General features: G+C 43.6%; 1 protein-coding gene across 2 annotated transcripts in view; it reads right to left on the reverse strand.

Annotated features, from left to right (window-relative positions):
• LOC124544760 (putative fatty acyl-CoA reductase CG5065) overlaps positions 1-24,767 on the reverse strand; it is a 202,263-nt gene that overhangs the window by 30,199 nt on the left and 147,297 nt on the right. For both annotated transcript variants that reach the window (XM_047123436.1, XM_047123435.1), the window contains exons 7-8: positions 14,748-14,987; positions 3,440-3,697 (exon numbers count right to left, since the gene is read on the reverse strand). In XM_047123436.1, coding sequence (XP_046979392.1) covers positions 3,440-3,697; positions 14,748-14,987 — 498 coding nt within the window. The remainder of the gene's footprint in view (positions 1-3,439; positions 3,698-14,747; positions 14,988-24,767) is intronic.

The following is a 24,767-nucleotide window of genomic DNA, read 5'->3' on the forward strand; positions in this document are numbered from 1 at the left end:
CACAGAGTTGTCAGTGCTGACAGACAGTCAATAATGCGTGAAATAACCACAATGTGGGATGTACGACGAACGTATCCGTTAGGACAGTGCACCGAATTTTGATGTTAATTGGCTTTATCAGCAGATGACCGACGCGAGTACCTTTCCTAACTTCACGACATTGACTGCAGCACCTCCCCTGGAAAACCGCGGCCTTCTGAGTCCAGGTTTCAGTTGGTAAGAATTAATGGCTGGGTTCGAGTGCGGCGCGGACCCCATGCAGCCATGGACCCAAGTTGTTAACAAGACACTGTATTACCTGGTGGTGACTCCGTAATTGTGTGGGCTGTGTTTACATGGAATATACTTGGTCCTCTGGGCCAACAGAACCGATCGTTGACTGGAAATGTTTATGTTCAGCTCCTCTGAGACCATTTGCAGCCATTCTTGGACTTCACGTTCCCAGTGACGATGGAATTTTTATGTATAACAATTCGCCAAGTCAGCGGGCCACAATTGTTCGCGATTGGTTTGAGGAACATTCTGGACAATTTGAGCGAATGATTTGGTCACTCAGATCGTCCGACATGAGTGCCATTCAACATTTATGGGATATAACTGAGAGGTCAGTTCGTACATAAAATACTTTCGCAATTATGGACGCTATAGAGGCAGCATAGCTCAGTATTTCTACAGGGGACTTGTTGAGTCCGTGTCTGGTCGAGTTGCTGCACTACGCCGGTCAAAAAGAGGTGCGACGAGATAGGAGGTATACTATGACTTTTATCCCTCAGTCAACGAGGTACGAATAAAATTTCGACATCGATGTTCTCCGAAACTAGGGACAGGAGCGTGAAAATCCGCTATCCATTTACTCAGGACATATCGCTCTACAAAATATCAAAGACAAACATCAAAATCCGTGATTAATAGGACTGATGGTCGCCTTACCATATTTGACGGACAGTAAGATGCTACAGACTTTAACATGTACCTTAATTTTTAAGCAATTTTTTTTAAAGAAATAACGTTTTATAATTTTTACTATTAGATTACAAAGCCAGACTCAAAAAACATTCTTAGTTTAAAATCCCTGAAAATTGCCATCTGAGCTTCCTTCTTCTTTTTCTTCTTACTCTCAATTGTCATCGTTTTCCTCTTCATATATAAGATGGTGTTCACTGCCATCGAGAGCGTTACTTATGCCGCACTTCTTGAAAGATTTAACAATAACGTCTTCTCTTACTCTAGACCACGACTGTTCAGTCCACTGACAGACGTGTTTGATTGTAGGACGTTTTAAAGCTCCCCTCGGCATTTATTCATGTTGGATTTTGTCCATCATCCATTTGTTTTACACTCCTGGAAATGGAAAAAAGAACACATTGACACCGGTGTGTCAGACCCACCATACTTGCTCCGGACACTGCGAGAGGGCTGTACAAGCAATGATCACACGCACGGCACAGCGGACACACCAGGAACCGCGGTGTTGGCCGTCGAATGGCGCTAGCTGCGCAGCATTTGTGCACCGCCGCCGTCAGTGTCAGCCAGTTTGCCGTGGCATACGGAGCTCCATCGCAGTCTTTAACACTGGTAGCATGCCGCGACAGCGTGGACGTGAACCGTATGTGCAGTTGACGGACTTTGAGCGAGGGCGTATAGTGGGCATGCGGGAGGCCGGGTGGACGTACCGCCGAATTGCTCAACACGTGGGGCGTGAGGTCTCCACAGTACATCGATGTTGTCGCCAGTGGTCGGCGGAAGGGGCACGTGCCCGTCGACCTGGGACCGGATCGCAGCGACGCACGGATGCACGCCAAGACCGTAGGATCCTACGCAGTGCCGTAGGGGACCGCACCGCCACTTCCCAGCAAATTAGGGACACTGTTGCTCCTGGGGTATCGGCGAGGACCATTCGCAACCGTCTCCATGAAGCTGGGCTACGGTCCCGCACACCGTGAGGCCGTCTTCCGCTCACGCCCCAACATCGTGCAGCCCGCCTCCAGCGGGTTCGCGACAGGCGTGAATGGAGGGACGAATGGAGACGTGTCGTCTTCAGCGATGAGAGTCGCTTCTGCCTTGGTGCCAATGATTGTCGTATGCGTGTTTGGCGCCGTGCAGGTGAGCGCCACAATCAGGACTGCATACGACCGAGGCACACAGGGCCAACACCCGGCATCATGGTGTGGGGAGCGATCTCCTACACTGGCCGTACACCACTGGTGATCGTCGAGGGGACACTGAATAGTGCACGGTACATCCAAACCGTCATCGAACCCATCGTTCTACCATTCCTAGACCGGCAAGGGAACTTGCTGTTCCAACAGGACAATGCACGTCCGCATGTATCCCGTGCCACCCAACGTGCTCTAGAAGGTGTAAGTCAACTACCCTGGCCAGCAAGATCTCCGGATCTGTCCCCCATTGAGCATGTTTGGGACTGGATGAAGCGTCGTCTCACGCGGTCTGCACGTCCAGCACGAACGCTGGTCCAACTGAGGCGCCAGTTGGAAATGGCATGGCAAGCCGTTCCACAGGACTACATCCAGCATCTCTACGATCGTCTCCATGGGAGAATAGCAGCCTGCATTGCTGCGAAAGGTGGATATACACTGTACTAGTGCCGACATTGTGCATGCTCTGTTGCCTGTGTCTATGTGCCTGTGGTTCTGTCAGTGTGATCATGTGATGTATCTGACCCCAGGAATGTGTCAATAAAGTTTCCCCTTCCTGGGACAATGAATTCACGGTGTTCTTATTTCAATTTCCAGGAGTGTATTTATCGTCCATGTTTCACTTCCATACATGGCTACACTCCATACAAATACTTTCAGAAACGACTTCCCGACACTTAAATCTATACTCGATGTTAACAAATTTCTCTTCTTCAGAAACGCTTTCCTCGCCATTGCCAGTCTACATTTTATATCCTCTCTACTTCGACCATCACGAGTTATTTTGCTCCCCAAATAGCAAAACTCCGTTACTACTTTAAGTGTCTCATTTCCTAATCTAATTCCCTCAGCATCACCCGACTTAATTCGACTACATTCCATTATCCTCGTTTTGCTTTTGTTGATGTTCATGTTATATCCTCCTTTCAAGACACTATCCATTCCGTACAACTGCTCTTCAAGCCCTTTGCTGTCTCTGACAGAATTACAATGTCATCGGCGAACCTCAACGTTTTTATTTTTTATCCATGGACTTTAATACCTACTCCGAATTTTTCTTTTGTTTCCTACCGGCTTGCTCAATATAGAGATTGAATAACATCGGGGACAGGCTACAACCCTGTCTCACTCCCTTCCCAACCGCTGCTTCCCTTTCATGTCCCTCGACTCTTATAACTGCCATCTGCTTTCTGTACAAATTGTAAATAGCTAACTTGAACCAAGTGTTAGCTTAGAGCGTCTTATAGTCCGTAAAATACGGTAAGTGTTTTGTGGGTACGCACCTCCTGAGGTGGCTGCGGGCTGTGGGGAAGGTGCTGGGGTCTTCCTTGAGGATGAAGCGGCGGGTGCCCAGCACGTACTGCTCGAAGTAGTGGCGCCAGTCGACGGCGGACACGTCGAAGGCGAAGTTGGTGGCGTCGGCGCCGCGCAGCTTGCCCAGCAGCTGGCGCACGTTCTCGCACGAGAAGCGCCACTCGCGCGTCGTGAAGTACTCCAGGCACGAGACGGCGCGCGACAGCTTCTTCTGCACGCGCACCATGCTGCAACAGACCGATAGCCGTCACGCTCTGACGCCGGACCTCACTGGTGAACGGGGTCACAACCAGTTCGCTTCCCTGTGTTCCTAATCGGGTAGCCGTGTGTGGTGTTCGTACTGTAAGACCTTCGGTACACACACCATCAGATTATTTGAATTGTCGCTCTAACGAAGTAGGCGAGTGTCAGCAATATGTCTCGTGGTCTTTATCTTCTGCCGTTAGGTCAGACGATAGAAATGCCACTAGCACGCTTGGAGTAGCAGATTGACGGTGGCCAACTTCAAACAGAGCTTGATTAATTTTCACACACATTTATTAAAATAATAACAAGCACAAAAATTACTTAACTTGTTTCTGGATCCTATTTACAATTGACATTCTGAAGTTCCTTTGGTATTGGTGCGTTAATCTTATTCTCACATATATCTCTGATACTTGACAAAAGTATCTTCATGGCTATGTACAGGAATATGGTAATCTTATTAGGCGCAGACTGAAACTTGACTATCGACTGGTACAGACAAATGCAGACTGACTGATCGGAGGTCTGTACACTCGTTATAATACCTCGTGCGTTCATGTATCGCTGCGCGAGTGTGATCCGCGAGGAGAAAAGGTTCTACGTTAGCAGCAATTTCATTGGCTGCGTTACATATTAATACGCGGATCGGCGGAAGCAGAATTTGGTCCGTCTCTATGGCATCTCATAGTGCAGAGACGGACGAGCGCCGCGACTGCGCTGTTGTGCTTAGTGGGGCGCGTTCTAGTGGGAAAGTTGTGTACGTGCTGACTACGCGGAACTATGTACACAACACCGTGTATATTATTCTCCTGTTTACAGCAGGGTGCATGCACTAGGGATTGGGCAACGAAATACTGGGTGCAGCTACGCACGGGAGTTCAGTGTGGACTGTAATTATCGTATGGCAGCGAAACTTGGTAGATATACTTTTGCATTAATGTGAAGCCGATTTACGCTGGTAAAAAAATTAGTTCCACCTTCGGCCACCAGGTGAAAATCTGGCGTCATACAACATCTCGTAGACGTCTCCGGTGTTCATATTGAACAAATTGTGTAAGTGACGGTAATAATAATATCAGCATTATGCTTTTCTCACTTGCTTGGCCTTTTCTATTCATGTCCTGTTCTTAATGTATTACATATGGAAACATTTCTGCATTTTTTCTTGCTTTCACAGCGCCAGACTTGTACGTGGTGGCTAAAATTGAAACTGATTTTTTTCCAGTGTAATTCGATTCTGCATTACCACATTAGAAAATCTACCAAGTTTCGCTGCCATACGATAATTACAGCCCTCAATGGACATCAGTGAGTAGCTGCACTTTAATTATAACCACCAATCTATATTCGATATAATCGCGTTTCGCTGTACCGAATATCGATATAGACAATTAATCGAATTTGAAATATCGACATTTCGACATATTGGTGCCAGTTATACAGTTTTAAAATGCATGTTAATTATAACTGCACATGTTATTTTAAGCTTTGAGGAGTGAGTTTTATGACTTAATAAAAAGTCAAGAAAAGCCAGACTTAATTATATATTATTTTACATATAAAGAGAAAAAATTAGGAAAAAATTAAAAAAAGTTATACTGCGCATACGAAAAAATAGACAGGTAAAATCACTCAAAACAGAGATGAAAAGGTGATTGTTAAAAGGTACCTAAGTCCTATTTGTCACTTTTTGAGATAATTGCATTTTCGCTATCTATAGGGATTTACGCACGTTTGAGTGTCAAAAAGTACGTCTGTCAAGCTTTATTTGTACGTGTTACAGGCAAGGTTTTTACTGAAGTGAATGTCCAAAGGTACCTACGTCAGTAATTATGGTCCCTTTTAACACTCAAATGTTGATAACACTGCAAAATTTATGAGACATGGATGTATAAGCTCATTTCCTGTGTACAAAACGCGCTGTGCATCTGATACAGGCTTCACATATTTGCCATCTGAACTGTCCGTCAAAAAAATGTATGAGTTGAATAATATAAAATGCCCTGGTATAAATACGAAGTATGAGTATTTTAATACATATTTCAAAGACAGTTTTAAGTTCGGAAACCACAAATTGACGCCTGTTGCTTTTATGAGGAAGAGAAGATGCGAATACGTGATCCTCGCTTAAAAGATACTGCAAAAAGACTCGTGATTAATGATGCACATCAGGCGAGCTGAACGGTTCACGTCTGCTCTTAATGAAACGACTAAAAAAGAGCACAGTAAATGAAAACACCTTATGCCCTGTATTTGACGCTATACAAAACAAAATGTAAGTTTACCAGAGACTTCTGTTCAGGAAATTCATTACTTGAGGGTTATCACAGTGAACGTTTTTCGTATTTTCAACACTAAAACAGATTTAGCCCATTACATCTACCATGAAAGTCAGGCCCATAAAGGACCCGATGAAGCTACTTCGTTCCCGTTGGACTACACTAAAAACAATGTACCCGAGAGAGTTGCCGAATTATACCTGTTTCCAGATAATTTTCCTAGCTAAACAAGAACCATGCACTGTCTAGAGTTTTGTCTAGCCCTAACTGATACATGCAAGTTTAAAACGATTAAACATTTTTTCCCCTTTACGTGGACATTCATGCAATCCATGCGACAGAAAATTCAGGGTAATAAAACGTTCCACTTGGAAACGTCACTGTTTCTACGCTCCAAGTGAATTCTGTGAGTTTATAGCTAATGCTGAGAAAAAATATACTGCGGCAGTTATGCGGGTCGAGACCGACATAATCATCGGTGTTCTACTTGGTGGCCTACTTATTACAAGAAGTCGTCAATCTCTCTCTTGAAATCAGACACCTGCCAAGAAATGAAAGAGCCCATTTTAGTATTTCCAAGTATCATTATTTTTCAGTTCTCTCACGAACACAAAGGTATTGTAAAAACGATTGAATACATATGTCATACATGACCTGGGGGTTTCAAAGACTTAATACATTTATCTTCAAGAAAACTAATGAAGTATCTTCACCTAGTCAAGAAGCTTATCTACAACGAAAAAAATCTATCAAAAGTTACGAAACTGAAGACTTAAAGAAAATTAACCTGTACATTGTAAAAAAAAAAAAAAAAAAAAACAGAAAGGCTTTGACGATCAACTTTTACAGTGGTCAGTAGCTTCTGTTTCTCTCAATGATAATGCATAAGGTTCAGAAAAACAAGCCTTTATAATGTAATAATATTCATTAAACATTAAAGATTTGTGGCTCCAATATGAGCTAACAGATCGTACTCATTATTTAATAAAAACCTGCATTATTTGAAGAAAAACCACACTTTAAATTTTATTGAATGTTAAAGGGTACCTAAATCAACAAGATAAAATAATTTTTGTCCGACTTCCTACTAGGTATTAAGTGTGGAAATGTGTACCTAATTGTAGGGCTATGTGTATATTTTAATATGTAAGTTTACCAAAAGACTATTAAGTAAACACACAGGGGAAAAAGTTTGTTTTGCTTTTCTCAAAACTATGAGAAAGTGACTTTGGTGCTTTTTAACATTCACTCTTTCAGATAACATGAATGAAAAAATTATCAGTTCCAAAACTTATTGACTGAAGAACTTAAAAAAATTAATTTGTTGGTATGTGCTGCTTTTAATGTAATTCTCCGGCCAGAAATCACTTCACCACCTTTTGAAAGTAGCCTTTCTTCTGGAATGAAGCCCATACAACAAATAAATAATTCCTAGCTGTCTGATACGTACAGGAATAATATTGAGCTTTTTCCCTCTAGATCGTGAATGAGTTATCCCGTAACCGTCCAGGGTTGGCATTTGTAAATATATTGATAATTAGGGGTGCATAAGGTTGCATGGGTGTACTAATATCCAAATCTTTGAACATGGTGCATTCAATGGCGAACATTATTGTACACTGTACTCCTGCACATGCATCATCTCAGCTGTGCATTCAACCCTGACTTCATATTTAATGAATGAACTTTATTGTAGTATCCGATGAATGGATTCACATGAAGTCTTCACAGTTCTGCACTTACGTTAGTGTGTTGTCTGATTTCTGTTAGGTCAATTATTTGTGACAGGCACTGAGAAACACAGTCTACCAGTAATAGCATATATACAGCCTAGACATATACCTGTCGCCTTTCATGAAAACACAAGGTTATTCATCTATTATAGTGGGATCTTCAGCACTATCATTACAAACCAGAGCTCAACCATTACCATACGGTCTGGTCAGTTGCTGAAACGTAGAAGTATCTGAAAAACTTTTCAGAAATTTCTAGAAAACAGATACATCACGTCAAAAGATTAATTATTAATTATAATCTTTAAAACAAGTAGTTATGTCCGCAAGTGATAACGATGTATATGCCTTATATTCCTGCTGTGTGTAATTGGAGAATTGATAGTGGTCATGAAGATTGAAACATTTTACAATGCATCAACATTCAAACTTGTTCTTTTTTCTTCTGTAATTTATAATCTAAGAATGAATAAAATGAAAAGATTCGGAGGTAACTCATCTGTTCCAGATGAGTGTTATTTTTTAGCATCGGCAAATGAAGCCTATATAATAGGAAAGAATGTTAGGTAGTAATCCGAAATTATGACTTGCTCCAAGTCACGGTAGTGTGCTCGACAGTTTTCGAATGGTGAGAGATGGTTTGTTGAACGTTATGTCTAGATGTATAAATGATAATGTCAATGGCTCTGACGTACTGAACTGGGGAGAACCGCCACTAGTTACAATTCTAGAGAATACGAGTCAAAGATAACGTTGAAGGTAACTACATGCCAATAATCGTTCTGTTCAGTGATGTGTGAGCAGATAACGCCCTCAGCGATCGCAATGTTGCTACTTGTGTGGAAAGAACCCTGCTAGACATCTTGTACTTTCAGCATTTCCTACGATTTGTTTGTTAGATAAAAACCATTGTCACCAAATGTGATATAGTTAGTTCAGCCCATCGAAAATGGTTATCTACAGGAGTAAACAACAATGTGACTGGTCAGCGTTCTGGCAGCTGACCAATCGTTAGCTTCAAACAGTAGAGAGTTCATTGGCATGCATCAAAAGTAAGTTTTCTTACGACAGGAAATGATTGCTTTTCCGGAATTCTGGCGCACAGATAGAAGAGAATTAAATTTTTGGGCCTGAAAAGAACTAAATTATCTTCTTAGTGAATTGAAACTGCTAATAAATAATTTTTTAAAAATCAGTAATTTTTTACTTACAACGTTTACCACTAAGTCGTTTTTAATACAAATGTTTGTGTTTGTTTACGCATATTGGTTAATTAATGTAGGTATAGGTTACTTCGAATGTAGATGAATATAATCCACTCTTCTTAACGGACAAATTGTAAGCCTGATTGCAGGCATGTGGAATGTGAGGAATATCGAAGGGATTGCGTGCGTTGAGGCGCTAGAACAGCAGTAGAGAGCCTCTGAGTTGACTGGGAGTCTGCCACTGTACAGGTACATTTTTGAAGTGCTCAGCAGATGCGCGCAGGGGAACCAACGGTGTTGCTGAACTGGGGGAGGGGGGGGGGCATTAGTGTAACTCTTTGCCGCTATATTCATGCATTTGTCAGTGTTACTCCTCAGTGTGATCTCATCACAGCAGGGTGTTCAAAGGTTCAATGGCTCTGAGCACTATGCGACTTAACTTCTGAGGTCATCAGTCGCCTAGAACTTAGAACTAATTAAACCTAACTAACCTAAGGACATCACACACATCCATGCCCGAGGCAGGATTTGAACCTGCGACCGTAGCGGTCGCTCGGTTCCAGACTGTAGCTCCCAGGACCGCACGGCCACTCCAGCCGGCCAGCAGGGTGTGAAACAGGAGGATTGAAAAAGCATGAACACCGTTTGCTGCTTCGGATCACGTTCAGATGTCGTCGAATGGTTTTGAATGGTTCAGTGATTCTAACCTGTACACGACAGCACACACTCCAAAGGAGTCAGATCGCTTTCGATGGGGTTGCTGGTTCACGATGTCCTTAGAGAAAGACTGAACCTTCCTGGGAGGGTGTGTCACCAGTTCCGAACGTTGTCGAGGATGCCGTCCTGCTACTCATAGCACTGCGAACTGTCGTTTTCGTCTGAGAAATGTGTGGGAATCAACTCCGCAAGGGAACGGGTGGTTTCACTGACGCTGTTTATGCCACCTCCTGAGAGCTTTTCATGAGGATTCTGAGCGGCGGTGTGACTGGAATGCTTTCCTCGGCCACCCGGAGGAAGACCGCAGTATTTCAACGCTGGGTGTCGCCGTTCTGACCTCTGTCGCAGAGGCGGCGAAAGAAGGGGTGAAATGTGTGTTAGAGGAAGTGTGCCGAAGTTGCTCTCATGTGACACACCTGCTGGCACGTTGGGCAGAATTGCGGTGAAATGTGGTGCCAATGTGACATCTCTAAGCCACCTTACACCTCACATGAACTTCTGAGTTGTAGCCTTTCTTTCGCATCTGTCGGCACCCTGCTTTTTGAAGCGTCGCCAAGTCGTTAGCTCGCAGGGCGACTTCCTTTCGCAGCATTATAGAAGAAGATTGTCGGCACGCTTGTGCCAAATATCAAACTTCCGCATCGCAATGGGAAACATGTGCGGGGTTTCAACAAGGCGATCCTCCAATTGTGTTGTGCAGTGTAGATGCGCCTTCTTCGTAGTTTCTCCATATCGTTTAAGGGTTATCCCGGAATGTAGACACTGAATTACGTACCTTGTCACTATGACAAAACCGGATGTTACTGGATTCGTATTCTAATTCGTAATGGCTCAAATCATGACAACGATATTCTGATTTAAGTTTTTTGTGATTTCCATAAATAGCCATAGATAAATGCTGCGATTGTTTCTTTGAAAATGTCACGGTGGATTTCCTTTCCCATCCTTCCCCAATCTAAAAATGGTTCAAATGGCTCTGAGCACTATGGGACTTAACTTGTGAGGTCATCAGTCCCCTAACTAACCTAAGGACATCACACACATCCATGCCCGTGGCAGGATTCGAACCTGCGACCGTAGTGGTCGCGCGGTTCCAGGCTGTAGCGCCTAGAACCGCTCGGCCATCCCGGCCTGCTCCCCAGTCTAATATTCTGGTCTTCTCTAAAGACCAAAAGTCTTCGACGGAAGTTAGTCCCTAATTCACAGAGTCTAGGCATACTGACTTAGGGAAACATAGTGCCTGTATTGTGAAAAATTCCATCTGTGTGATGTGGGGCTGGAGACTAAAGCAGTGCGCCTGTTGTGTGAAAGTTTGTGATTGCCCGAGTGTGGGACCTACGAGGTGTTTAACAATGTACACGGAAGTTGTCACTGGATAGCGACATGCATATATTCAGATGACGGTACTGTCGCATACACAAGGTAAGAAATGGTAGTGGATTGGGGGAGCTGTCATTTGTACGCAGGTGATTCATGGGAAAAGGCTTCCGACGTGACTATAGACGCGCGACGGTAAGTAACAGACTTTGACGCAGAATGGTAATTGGAGCTAGAAGCATGGGTCATTTCATTTCGGAAATCGTTAGGGAATTCAATATTCCGAGATGCGCATTGTCAAGACTGTGTCGAGAATACCAGATTTCAGGCACTACCTCTCACCACGAACAACGTAGTGGCCGACGGCCGTCAATTAACCACCGAGAGCAGGGGCGGTTGCGTAGAGTTGCCAGTGCTAACAAACAAGCAGCACTGCGTGAAATATCCGCAGAAATCAGCGTGGGGCTACGACGAACGTTCCGTTAGCGCAGGGCAGTGAAATGTGACTTTAATGGGCAATGTCAGCAGACGGCCGATGCGAGTGGCTTTGCTAACAGCATGACATCGGCTGCAGCTGCTCTCCTGGGCTCGTTACGAAATTGGTTGGCCTCTAGAGACTGGAAAACGGTGGTCTGGTCAGAGGGGCCTCGATTTGAGCTGGTAGGAGCTGGTGGTAGGGTTCAGTGTGTCGGAGACCCAACCCAGCCATGGACCCAAACTGTCAACAAGGCACTGTGAAAGCTGCTGGCGGCTCCTTAATCGTGTGGGCTGAGTTTATTAGGAATGGACTGGGTCCTCTGGTCCAACTGGACCTAGATTGACTGAAGATGGTTATTTTCGGCTAGTTGGAGACCATTTGCAGCCATTTATGGACTTCATGTTCCCATACATTGCACCATGTTACCAGGCCACAACTGTTTGCGAATGGTTTACGAACTTTCTGGACAATTCGAACGAATGATTTAGCCGCCCATATCGTCCGACATGAATCCCATCTAACATTCATGGGGGATAATCGAGAGGTCATTTTGTGCAGAAAATCCTGTCCATGCCACTTCGAGTCGCTGCACTACACTGGGAAAAAGGAGGTCCTACACGGTTTTAGGACGTATGAAGTCATAGGACTTTTGTCACCTCAGTGTACGTCAAGTATTCCTGCAGGATGTAGTGTTGGTCAGAACTAGAAGAAAAGCTCCAATAACGGTATGTCCGGAAACAAAAGTATGTTCACAATAGGGGCCAGTCTGTCCTCTCATTCCTATGTGTCTATTATGTCGAGGAGACATTATAGTCAGTGGTGCATGTGGTTACCACGCGTAAAGGGACATCTTTCATTGATTTTTGGCAGTGAATTAGGCACCGTTTCATGTACATATGCCTCCATTGGGACTGTGTCACATACATTAGCCACATGCACCTGCAAAGGCTGTAGATTGTAGATGGGTTTGGCTTTACCAATGCCTTTAATTATCGCCATAGCCGGAAATCCAACAAATTTAAGTCCGGTTATGTTACCGGACCTTGTCGACCAAGCCATCACTCACGGAACGTTGCGGAGAGGTATTGTCGCACGATTCGTAGAAAATGGCGTGGTGTCTCATCCTGCATAACTCACAGTCGTCTTTCTGCAAGATCAGCGTTCTCCAGTGGCGTTGGTAATTCGTCTAGCAACCTACTGCAACAGTTAGAGAGAGCTTACACCACAGAATATTACACATTACTCGTCACAAGTAAAACGGCCCATATCTCAACACGTATTGCATTCCAGACATATAATTATCGGAACTTTTCTTTCAGTTTTGACCAATACTAGTTCCTGTAGGGGAATACAATTCTTCCCACCGGAATGGGGACTGATTTTATATTTGCGTAACAACTAATGTCATCTGTGAACGGATGCACGAATTAACTAGCGTTGTATTTCGACTACCTTCCGTTTTAAATTTAACAGATCTGGCATCACATACTGCTCATAACAACCGAAATAATTAATATGATTTGAACTTAGGTCGTTAAAATGGACTGGAACAAAGTGCGAACATTAAGTTTTGTTTTAAATCGGGTAAAAGTGCCAATAACAGTTTTGATCTCGTACGGTCTGTTTATGATAGTGAAGTAATGATTGTAAAAACGTTTTTAAGTGGTACGCAAGGTTTCGTGATGGGAGAGACAGCACTGTAGATGGTCTACGTCGAAGTGCATCATTGACAGTTACAGTCGAAGAAAATGTTCCAAACGTGGCTGAAATTCTTTGAAATGATCGTTGTACATCTGCCAGATTAATTGAGGAGCTCACTGGAACCTCTAAAACAACTATGCGAGGCATTCTAAATAAAAATTTCCCACTAAAAAGAAGATCTGTTGTCGTTTTGCGCCCCATTCACTCACTGACGATCAAAAGGATTACAGAGCGGAACACAGCGGAGATATGAAAAGATCAGCCGTCATGGACCGAAACTTCATGTCTTACGTCGTAACGGGGCCGACGAGAAATACGGGCCCCGCAACAAACTTGTGAGGTCACAGTAGCCAACTAGTCCGCCACACTAAACAAATGTTCGGCTCCATGCTGGGTCCATTGGAAATCAAAACTGAATTGAAAATGTACCCACTAAAGGTCTTAACATCGTCGTGTGCTATCGAGAGCTTGAACGCATTTAAACGCACACTCAAGAGTTGTGTGAAATCCTATGGGACTTAACTGCTAAGGTCATCAATCCCTAAGCTTACACACTACTTAACCTAAATTATCCTAAGGACAAACACACACACCCATGCCCGAGGGAGGACCCGAACCTCCGCCAGGACTAGCCGCACAGTCCATGACTGCAGCGCCTTAGAGCGCTCGGCTAATCCCGCGTGGCCAAGAATTATTAAACTCGGCTGAAGCAGTTACTCGCTCCCTGTCGGAGATACTACCTGTCTGTTTTCAATCGTTTGTGGGCGAGGATTCTTCGAGTTCGACGTGAATATCGGTATCAAGAGTGTGCCTGCTTAGCTGGGTGGTAACGTGCTCGCCTCCCAAAGAAGCGGGTTCGGGTTCGATTCCCGGCCGGCAAGGAGATTTTCTCCACACTGGGATGGGTGTTGTGTTGTCCTCATCATCATTTCATCCTCATCACCGGCGCGCAAGTCGCCCAATGTGGCGTCGAATGAAATAAGACTTGCACTTGGCGGCCGCACTTCCCCGACTAGGGGAATACCGGCCAACGATGTCATACGCTCATTTCCATTTTTCTTACCGGAATGAAGGAATATGGTATTTGCTGCAGGACACTGCACCAGTGTACAAAAGCAAGGTCGTACCTGATTTCTTGGCTCAAAACTGTATCGTGCTGCTTGAGCGCCCTCCTTGTTCACCTGACTTGTCTCCATGTGAGTTCTGTTTAGTTCCAAAACTGAAAATATCACTGAAAGGGAAGCGTTTGGACACGATTTCAGGTATCCAGAAGGCTACGATCATTGAACTGTAGGCAATTCCAAAAGTTGAGTGTCAGATTTGTTTCGAACAATTTTTCCAAAACATTCAGATGTTCATTGACTCACCTGAAGCATAGTTTGAATAAAAACTCATGTAAACTAAATATAAACAACGTCTTGCATTTTTTTTCACTGCAGTCACCTTTCTTGTGAGGCGGACTGTGTATGTTCCCGTGGTTTAAAGGCAATACTTGTTTTCAAGTAACGAACGACGTTATTCTTGCGGCTAACCATTGCTAACTGTATACGATGTAAAAGAAGAAATGACAAGTGAGAGGCGGAGGGAGGCTTTATACTCACATGGGCTTCTTCCCGGAGAGGCGTGCTGCGATGTCGAGCACGTAGGCGGGTAGCAAGTGGAAGGCGAACACGCAGAAGTTGTTGACGAGCCTGGAGCTCTTGAAGCTGCCGCCGGGGTACCAGAGCACGTCGCTGAACGGGTTCTTCAGCAGGTTCTCGTGGCCGATCTCCTCGACGTCTCGCCACCGGATCGGGTTCGCGCTGCCCGAGGTGCAGTTGTAGACCAGGATGCTGTTTGGCCTGCGCACAGCACAAGGGACCGTCACAGGACAAGTACTACATCTTCTACATTGAGATTCGTTCCAGTTCGTATCAGATACCGAGAACTGAGAGTTATTCAATCTACAGTCTAATAATGCGACTAGTGTTTCCTTCCGCAACCATTCTTTTTCAGTTGCTACTTCAAATATGTTCATCTTGTACACTCTGGAAAAAAAATGCAACATCCTCAAGGACTGTGATCAATGGCACCTGGGTATAATATGTGCATACGAGGTGTGTGAGAAAAACAATAAGACTGACAACACTGCGAACGATCTGGCGACGCTGTGTTGTTCTAATTGTGTATATCGGTATGTTCATGCCTTCCAGATGCTCAGTCCGAGCTTCAGCTCCGCACAGCCATCACGTGATTTTTGAGTGCGCCATCCGTGAAGTTGTGTTATTTATGTGTGTGACGAAAATGGAACAGTGGAATTTGGAGCAGAGTTATGCTATCAGGTTTTGTGTTAAACTCGGGAAATCCGCGAATGTGACTTCTGAAAAGTTGAAACATGCCTATGAGGAACATCTTTTATCAAGAGCACAAGTTTTTCGTTGGCACAAATAATTTTTGGAAGGGCGAGAACGCTGTGAAGATGAACTTCGCCCAGTAGACATTCAACTTCAAAAACCAGCGAAAACATAGAAAGTGTGCATGATCTTGTGAAGCCAGACCGATGTTTAAATAATACGGCTGATAGGTGAGCTGTTAACCACTTTCACCGTACATCAGATTTGACCATGAATGGATCAGTCGTGTGATCCTGGATTTTTGAATGCGATCCTGGGACAAAGTAGCAAAGTGAGGGGTGGAACACTGAGACATCTCCCCGACCGAAAAAAGCTCGAATGAGGAAATCAAATATTAGAACAATGCTGATTTACTTTTTGACAGTAGGCGTAGTGTGCACGAAGAATTCGTTCCTCCAGTACACACCGCCAACCAAGTGTTTCACAAAGATGTTCTTGAAAGGTTCAGGAAAAGTGTAAATCGACGGAGGTCGGACGTTGCTGACAAGTGGATGCTCCATCGTGACATTGTCCCATGTCACATGGCCACTTCCATCATGGAATTTTTGGCCTCTGAAGGCATTCCTGTTGTTCTGCATCTCGCCTATTCATCTGGCCTGTGTGCTTGTGGCTTTTTTCTACATCTACATCTACATCTATACTCCGCGAGCCACCTTACGGTGTGTGGCGGAGGGTACTTATTGTACCACTATCTGATCCCCCCTTCCCTGTTCCATTCACGAATTGTGCGTGGGAAGAACGACTGCTTGTAAGTCTCCGTATTTGCTCTAATTTCTCGGATCTTTTCGTTGTGGTCATTACGCGAGATATATGTGGGCGGTAGTAATATGTTGCCCATCTCTTCCCGGAATGTGCTCTCTCGTAATTTCGATAATAAACCTCTCCGTATTGCGTAACGCCTTTCTTGAAGTGTCCGCCACTGGAGCTTGTTCAGCATCTCCGTAACGCTCTCGCGCTGACTAAATGTCCCCATGACGAATCGCGCTGCTTTTCGCTGGATCATGTCTATCTCTTCTATTAATCCAACCTGGTAAGGGTCCCATACTGATGAGCAATACTCAAGAATCGGACGAACAAGTGTTTTGTAAGCTACTTCTTTCGTCGATGAGTCACATTTTCTTAGAATTCTTCCTATGAATCTCAACCTGGCGCCTGCTTTTCCCACTATTTGTTTTATGTGATCATTCCACTTCAGATCGCTCCGGATAGTAACTCTTAAGTATTTTACGGTCGTTACCGCTTCCAATGATTTACCACCTATGGCATAATCGTACTGGAATGGATTTCTGTCCCTATGTATGCGCATTATATTACATTTATCTACGTTTAGGGAAAGCTGCCAGCTGTCGCACCATGCATTAATCCTCTGCAGGTCCTCCTGGAGTACGTACGAGTCTTCTGATGTTGCTACTTTCTTGTAGACAACCGTGTCATCTGCAAATAGCCTCACGGAACTACCGATGTTGTCAACTAAGTCATTTATGTATATTGTAAACAATAAAGGTCCTATCACGCTTCCCTGCGGTACTCCCGAAATTACCTCTACATCTGCAGATTTTGAACCGTTAAGAATGACATGTTGTGTTCTTTCTTCTAGGAAATCCTGAATCCAATCACAAACCTGGTCCGATATTCCGTAAGCTCGTATTTTTTTCACTAAACGTAAGTGCGGAACCGTATCAAATGCCTTCCTGAAGTCCAGGAATACGGCATCAATCTGCTCGCCAGTGTCTACGGCACTGTGAATTTCTTGGGCAAATAGGGCGAGCTGAGTTTCACATGATCTCTGTTTGCGGAATCCATGTTGGTTATGATGAAGGAGATTTGTATTATCTAAGAACGTCATAATACGAGAACACAAAACATGTTCCATTATTCTACAACAGATTGACGTAAGCGAAATAGGCCTATAATTATTCGCATCTGATTTATGACCCTTCTTGAAAATGGGAACGACCTGCGCTTTCTTCCAGTCGCTAGGTACTTTACGTTCTTCCAGCGATCTACGATAAATTGCTGATAGAAAGGGGGCAAGTTCTTTAGCATAATCACTGTAGAATCTTAAGGGTATCTCGTCTGGTCCGGATGCTTTTCCGCTACTAAATGATAGCAGTTGTTTTTCAATTCCGATATCGTTTATTTCAATATTTTCCATTTTGGCGTCCGTGCGACGGCTGAAGTCAGGGACCGTGTTACGATTTTCCGCAGTGAAACAGTTTCGGAACACTGAATTCAGTATTTCTGCCTTTCTTCGGTCGTCCTCTGTTTCGGTGCCATCGTGGTCAACGAGTGACTGAATAGGGGATTTAGATCCGCTTACCGATTTTACATATGACCATTTTCTTTTCCCGAAATTGGAAAAATGCCTTAAAAGGACGTCATTTTGCGACTCTGGAGAACATTGAAAAGAAAATGGCCGACATGTTAAAGGCCCTACCACCTACAGCCTTTCAGCGCTGCTACTAAGATTGGGAACAACGACTCCGCCCGTGTATAGCTGGGAAGAGAACTACTTTGAATAGGACAATATTGTTCTTTGAAAAAAATAAAAACTTTGATAGGTAAGAAATCAGCCTCACTCCTTTTCTCACACACCTCGTACCAAGTGGTGTTAATGACTCTTCTGTCACGGTTATTGGCCATCGGATTGCACTCAGGAGGCTTATCCGTGCGCCCCCTGTGCAGAGTTTAGAGGCGAACAGTGCTTGCAGCATTCATTCTAGGGTACGACGACGAGTACGTATTCCTGTTGAACAACTTCAGCCATTTGAGCAGCGTCGCATTGCAGGTCTGCAAGAAGCTGGAGGACATATCGCTGGACTGCTGTACATGTATCGATGGTGTGTCGCTGCCTTCAGCAATGGTTTTTGGATCATTCTCATGCCCATACACTATGTTCTGGACATCCCTGTAGTATAGACGCGTTGTCCGAGGCCTCCAAAAATCACCCAGGGATGAAATCTGGGCACATGTTGCACCTGACCTGTCACCAAGGACTACTGGAAACCGTCGGCTTGCAGCAGGACTAACGTCACACGTTCCTGTGGCCAGGTTATCACTGCTACCACAAGACCGTCAAGCACAGTTACTCTGATGTCCTGAAAGAGTTAACCGGAGAGCGGAATGATGCTCTGTTGTCTTCAGTGATCAGAGAAGCTTTTCTCTGTACGCGAATAATGGACATATAAGTCTATTGCGATAATCTCATGAGCGGCTTATTCTGGAGTGTATTCACCTACGACACACACGTCTCAGTGAAGGCCTCATAGTGTGGGGGCCCATCAGTTACAACTCGTGATCACATTTGATGTTTTTGTAAAGTAAAGTAACCGCGGCCCGCTACATTGCAAAAGTAGTTCCCGTGCTACAGCCATTTCTTCGACAGTACATTGATGTGGTTTTTCAGCAGGACAATGCACGTCCACATACGGTTGCCGCGACACAACTTAATGGTCAACAACAACGGCACTGGCCAGTAAGACTATTCGATCTTTCTCCAACTGAACAGGTATGGGACATGGTGAAGCGGGAACTTATTCGCTCTCCAGAGCCAGCAAGAACCATTCCCGAACTGCAACAGAAGGTGCAAGATGCTTGGTACAACTTGTCGCATTCGGCACCTATCCTTTGCATGCGAGAATACACGCCTACGTTGCCGTAACTGTCCACTGACAAGACTGTTTGGGCACCTTATACTGTGACGTCTGTTTTATTTGCTCTGAATTTGTTGTTTTACTCTCCTACAATGATGAACTACCTGTCACTGTGCTTGTCAATAAAATGAACTTGTGCTTTAGGATGCTCCATTTTTGTTTCAACAGTGAAGATAATAATAAATATTATCCGTCTTTTGAAAATAAATTATTGTTTTTGTTTTCGTGACACAAGATTCACATAATCGTAGCAGGCACCTTCAGTGATCTACAAAGAAATGGGAGGTAACTGAGGAGTGGAAATGTCATACGTTCTAAGTGCCAAATCTCATATTTGTCAAAATGAAAAAAAAAACAATATATTTCCTCCTACGTATAACTTACTCGTATCCAAAAAAACTGTGAAGGTATTCTGATACCACAGAGTTGCGTTGCTTATTTCATAACTGCAAAAAACAATGATACAAATTAGGAAATAAATAATTTATTAAAAACGTTCTAGGTGTCATACTAGTGGCCTGACTGATTCTAAGTGCCAATCAGAAAGTTTTTGTTTCATGCTCCCCCCATGAACCATGGACCTTGCCGTTGGTGGGGAGGCTTGCGTGCCTCAACGATACAGATAGCCGTACCGTAGGTGCAACCACAATGGAGGGGTATCTGTTGAGAGGCCAGACAAACCTGTGGTTCCTGAAGAGGGGCAGCAGCCTTTTCAGTAGTTGCAAGGGCAACAGTCTGGATGATTGACTGATCTGGCCTTGTAACACTAACCAAAACGGCCTTGCTATTGTGGTACTGCGAACGGCTGAAAGCAAAGGGAAACTACAGCCGTAATTTTTCTCGAGGGCATGCAGATTTACTGTATGGTTAAATGATGATGGCGACCTCTTGGGTAAAATATTCAGGAGGTAAAATAGTCCCACATTCGGATCTCCGGGTGGGGACTACTCAAGAGGACGTCGTTATCAGGAAAAAGAAAACTGGCATTCTACGGATCGGAGCGTGGAATGTCAGATCCCTTAATCGGGCAGGTAGGTTAGAAAATTTAAAAAGGGAAATGGATAGGTTAAAGTTAGATATAGTGGGAATTAGTGCAGTTCGGTGGCAGGAGGTTCAAAAAATGGTTCAAATGGCTCTGAGCACTATGGGACTCAACTGCTGTGGTCATCAGTCCCCTAGAACTTAGAACTACTTAAACCTAACTAACCTAAGGACATCACACACATCCATGCCCGAGGCAGGATTCGAACCTGCGACCGTAGCAATCGCACGGTTCCGGACTGCGCGCCTAGAACCGCGAGACCACCGCGGCCGGCCGGCAGGAGGAACAAGACTTCTGGTCAGGTGAATACAGGCTTATAAATACAAAATCAAATAGGGGTAATGCAGGAGTAGGTTTAATAATGAATAAAAAACAGGAGTGCGGGTTAGATACTACAAACAGCATAGTGAACGTATTATAGTGGCCAAGATAGACACGAAGCCCATGCCTACTACAGTAGTACAAGTTTATATGCCAACTAGCTCTGCAGATGAAGAAATTGAAGAAATGTATGATGAGATAAAAGAAATTATTCAGGTAGTGAAGGGAGACGAAAATTTAATAGTCATGGGTGACTGGAATTCGACAGTAGGAAAAGGGAGAGAAGGAAACATAGTAGGTGAATGTGGATTGGGGCTAAGAAATGAAAGAGGAAGCCGTCTGGTAGAATTTTGCACAGAGCATAACTTAATCATAGCTAACACTTGGTTCAAGAATTATAAAAGAAGGTTGTATGCATGGAAGATTCCTGGAGATACTAAAAGGTATCAGATAGATTATATAATGGTAAGACAGAGATTTAGGAACCAGGTTTTAAATTGTAGGACATTTCCAGGGGCAGATGTGGACTCTGACCACAATCTATTGGTTATGAACTGTAGATTAAAACTGAAGAAATTGCAAAAAGGTGGGAATTTAAGGAGATGGGACCTGGATAAACTGACTAAACCAGAGGTTGTACAGAGTTTCAGGGACAGCATAAGAGAACAATTGACAGGAATGGGGGAAAGAAATACAGTAGAAGAAGAATGGGTAGCTTTGAGGAATGAAATAGTGAAGGCAGCAGAGGATCAAGTAGGTAAAAAGACGAGAGCTAGTAGAAATCCTTGGGTAACAGAAGAGATACTGAATTTAATTGATGAAAGGAGAAAATATGAAAATGCAGTAAATGAAGCAGGCAAAAAGGGAATACAAACGTCTCAAAAATGAGATCGACAGGAAGTGCAAAATGGCTAAGCAGGGATGGCTAGAGGACAAATGTAAGGATGTAGAGGCGCATATCACTAGGGGTAAGATAGATACAGCCTACAGGAAAATTAAAGAGACCTTTGGAGAAAAGAGAGCCACTTGTATGAACATCAAGAGCTCAGATGGAAACCCAGTTCTAAGCAAAGAGGGGAAAGCAGAAAGGTGGAAGGAGTATATAGAGGGTCTACACAAGGGCGATGTACTTGAGGACAATGTTATGGAAATGGAAGAGGATGTAGATGAAGATGAAATGGGAGATACGATACTGCGAGAAGAGTTTGACAGAGCACTGAAAGACCTGAGTCAAAACAAGGCCCCGGGAGTAGACAACATTCCATTAGAACTACTGACGGCCTTGGGAGAGCCAGTCCTGACAAAACTCTATCATCTGGTGAGCAAGATGTATGAGACAGGCGACATACCCTCAGACATCAAGAAGAATATAATAATTCCAATCCCAAAGAAAGCAGGTGTTGACAGATGTGAAAATTACCGAACTATCAGTTTAATAAGCCACAGCTGCAAAATACTAACGCGAATTATTTACAGACGAATGGAAAAACTGGGGGAAGATCAGTTTGGATACCGTAGAAATGTTGGAACACGTGAGGCAATACTGACCTTACGACTTATCTTAGAAGAAAGATTAAGGAAAGGCAAACCTACGTTTCTAGCATTTGTAGACTTGGAGAAAGCTTTTGACAATGTTGACTGGAATACTCTCTTCCAAATTCTAAAGGTGGCAGGGGTAAAATACAGGGAGTGAAAGGCTATTTACAATTTGTACAGAAACCAGATGGCAGTTACGAGAGTCGAGGGACATGAAAGAGAAGCAGTGGTTGGGAAGGGAGTGAGACAGGGTTGTAGCATATCGCCGATGTTATTCAATCTGTATATTGAGCAAGCAGTAAAGGAAACAAAAGAAAAATTCGGAGTAGGTATTAAAATCCAGGGAGAAGAAATAAAATCTTTGAGGTTCGCCGATGACATTGTAATTCTTTCAGAGACAGCAAAGAACTTGGAATAGCAGTTGAACGGAATGGACAGTGTCTTGAAAGGAGGATATAAGATGAACATCAACAAAAGTAAAACGAGGATAATGGAATGTAGTCGAATTAAGTCGGATGATGCTGAGGGAATTAGATTAGGAAATGAGACACTTAAATTAATAAAGGAGTTCTGCTATTTGGGGAACAAAATAACTGATGATGGTCGAAGTAGAGAGGATATAAAATGTAGACTGGCAATGGAAAGGAAAGCGTTTCTGAAGAAGAGAAATTTGTTAACATCGAGTATAGATTTAAGTGTCAGGAAGTCGTTTCTGAAAGTATTTGTATGGAGTGTAGCCATGTATGGAAGTGAAACATGGACAATAAATAGTTTGGACAAGAAGAGAATAGAAGCTTTCGAAATGTGGTGCTACAGAAAAATGTTGAAGATTAGGTGGGTAGATCACGTAACTAATGACGAGGTATTGAATAGGATTGGGGAGAAAAGTTTGTGGCACAACTTGTCAAGAAGAAGGGATCGGTTGGTAGGACATTTCCTGAGACATCAAGGATCACAAATTTAGTATTGGAGGGCAGCGTGGAGGATAGAAATCGTAGAGGGAGACCTAGAGATGAATACACTAAGCAGATTCAGAAGGATGTAGGTTGCAGTAGGTACTGGGAGATGAAGGAGCTTGCACAGGATAGAGTAGCATGGAGAGCTGCATCAAACCAGTCTCAGGACTGAAAACCACAAAAAAAGGTCATTAATACTGAGACACTATGTAAACTTAAGGCAAAAATCTGTCTTACCTCAGTCTATTCTTCGGATCACGTGTTTCAAATTTTAATGTGGAACTCCATACGCTGTAGAGGAATAACTAGGAACATTGTCAACATGTCTTTCTATTTTGTAAGCGATGGATGTGGCTGGTCTTGTGAAGCACACCATACATCATCCGATTTTTAATTCTCATGTTTCAGAGCAACAATTTTCAATAGCTATTTAATACGGATGAGTATTAAATTCTTTGATCATACTGCATTTGGAGATTTCACGACTAGACTGAGAACAATGTTTCAGCAGCATCTTTAAAATCAAAGAAGCCTGTTGTATGCGGTGGAATTACGCGAAATGGGTTCACAGGTTTAGCTGCCTCAATAATTTAGTTTCAGTCTGGCGGAACAACGACTTGGCCCTCGAACTCCAAAGGGAGGCACTGCCTAGTGCAAAGACCATGCGCCATCTAGTGATGAATATCTGAAACGTTTTCTCTATGATTTCGTACTTAGGAATGGTTTATGGACACCCGACACCACGGAACTGAAAATTCGTTTTGTGAAAAAAAATGTCACTTAGACCGTTTAAATTTACACTCTTCATCTGTTTAACAATAAATAGTTGTATGCTTTCGTGCGTTGCGACCTGTGCTGTTACGCATACTCGCTAACTGGATTCGGCACTTCCGAGTGCTCTCTGGGTCCCTACACGGCATTAGGTACGTGTACCAGTTTGTTTGGCTCTTCAGTGTAAAAATGTAACATAATGATTTACCGACGGTTAATTCCTTCATAATATAAGAGTGCTCTCTCAGGACTGAGCTGTTATCGTCGATAATTTATACAAATTAAACATGAAATATGCTTGTTTTAAAATTTGCAGCATGTCGTTTTAAGGCATTGAAAAAACATCACAAACACGTCACCACTATAATTAAATGTCGTTTAATAATGTCTCGACTATATAAGCCCTCAATAGAGACGATGTGGGTTCGCACCCTGTCACATGCAAGTTTTTTTTCATGTTAGCGTTGTTAACACGTTCTGGGACTTTGTTATGAATATTCGATATTATTTACATTCTCTGATTTGAGAACGAAGGATGAAGTAAACAGTAGAGACCCATTGACTGAAGAAAACCAGAAAGACCAAGACAAAAATGGATTAGCCGGCCGTGGTGGCCGAGCGGTTCTAGGCACTTCAGTCTGCTGCAGTCGCAGGTTCGAATCCTGCCTCGGGCATGGATGTGTGTGATGTCCGTAGGTTAGTTAGGTTTAAGTAGTTCTAAGTCTATGGGACTGATGACCTCAGATGTTAAGACCCATAATGCTTAGAGCCATTTCAACCAATTTTTTGAACAAAAATGGATTGAGGCCGGATCAGGCCGAAGAGGCTAATCCCTAAAGGGATGACGTTGCTGATTTGAGGTAGGCCTGTACCCCGTCAGATCACCGAAGTTAAGCGCTATCGGGTTGGGCTAGTACTTGGATGGGTGACCGTCCGGTCTGCCGAGCGC

The sequence above is a fragment of the Schistocerca americana genome, chromosome 8 (genome assembly GCF_021461395.2).
Source record: "Schistocerca americana isolate TAMUIC-IGC-003095 chromosome 8, iqSchAmer2.1, whole genome shotgun sequence".
NCBI lineage: Eukaryota > Metazoa > Arthropoda > Insecta > Orthoptera > Acrididae > Schistocerca > Schistocerca americana.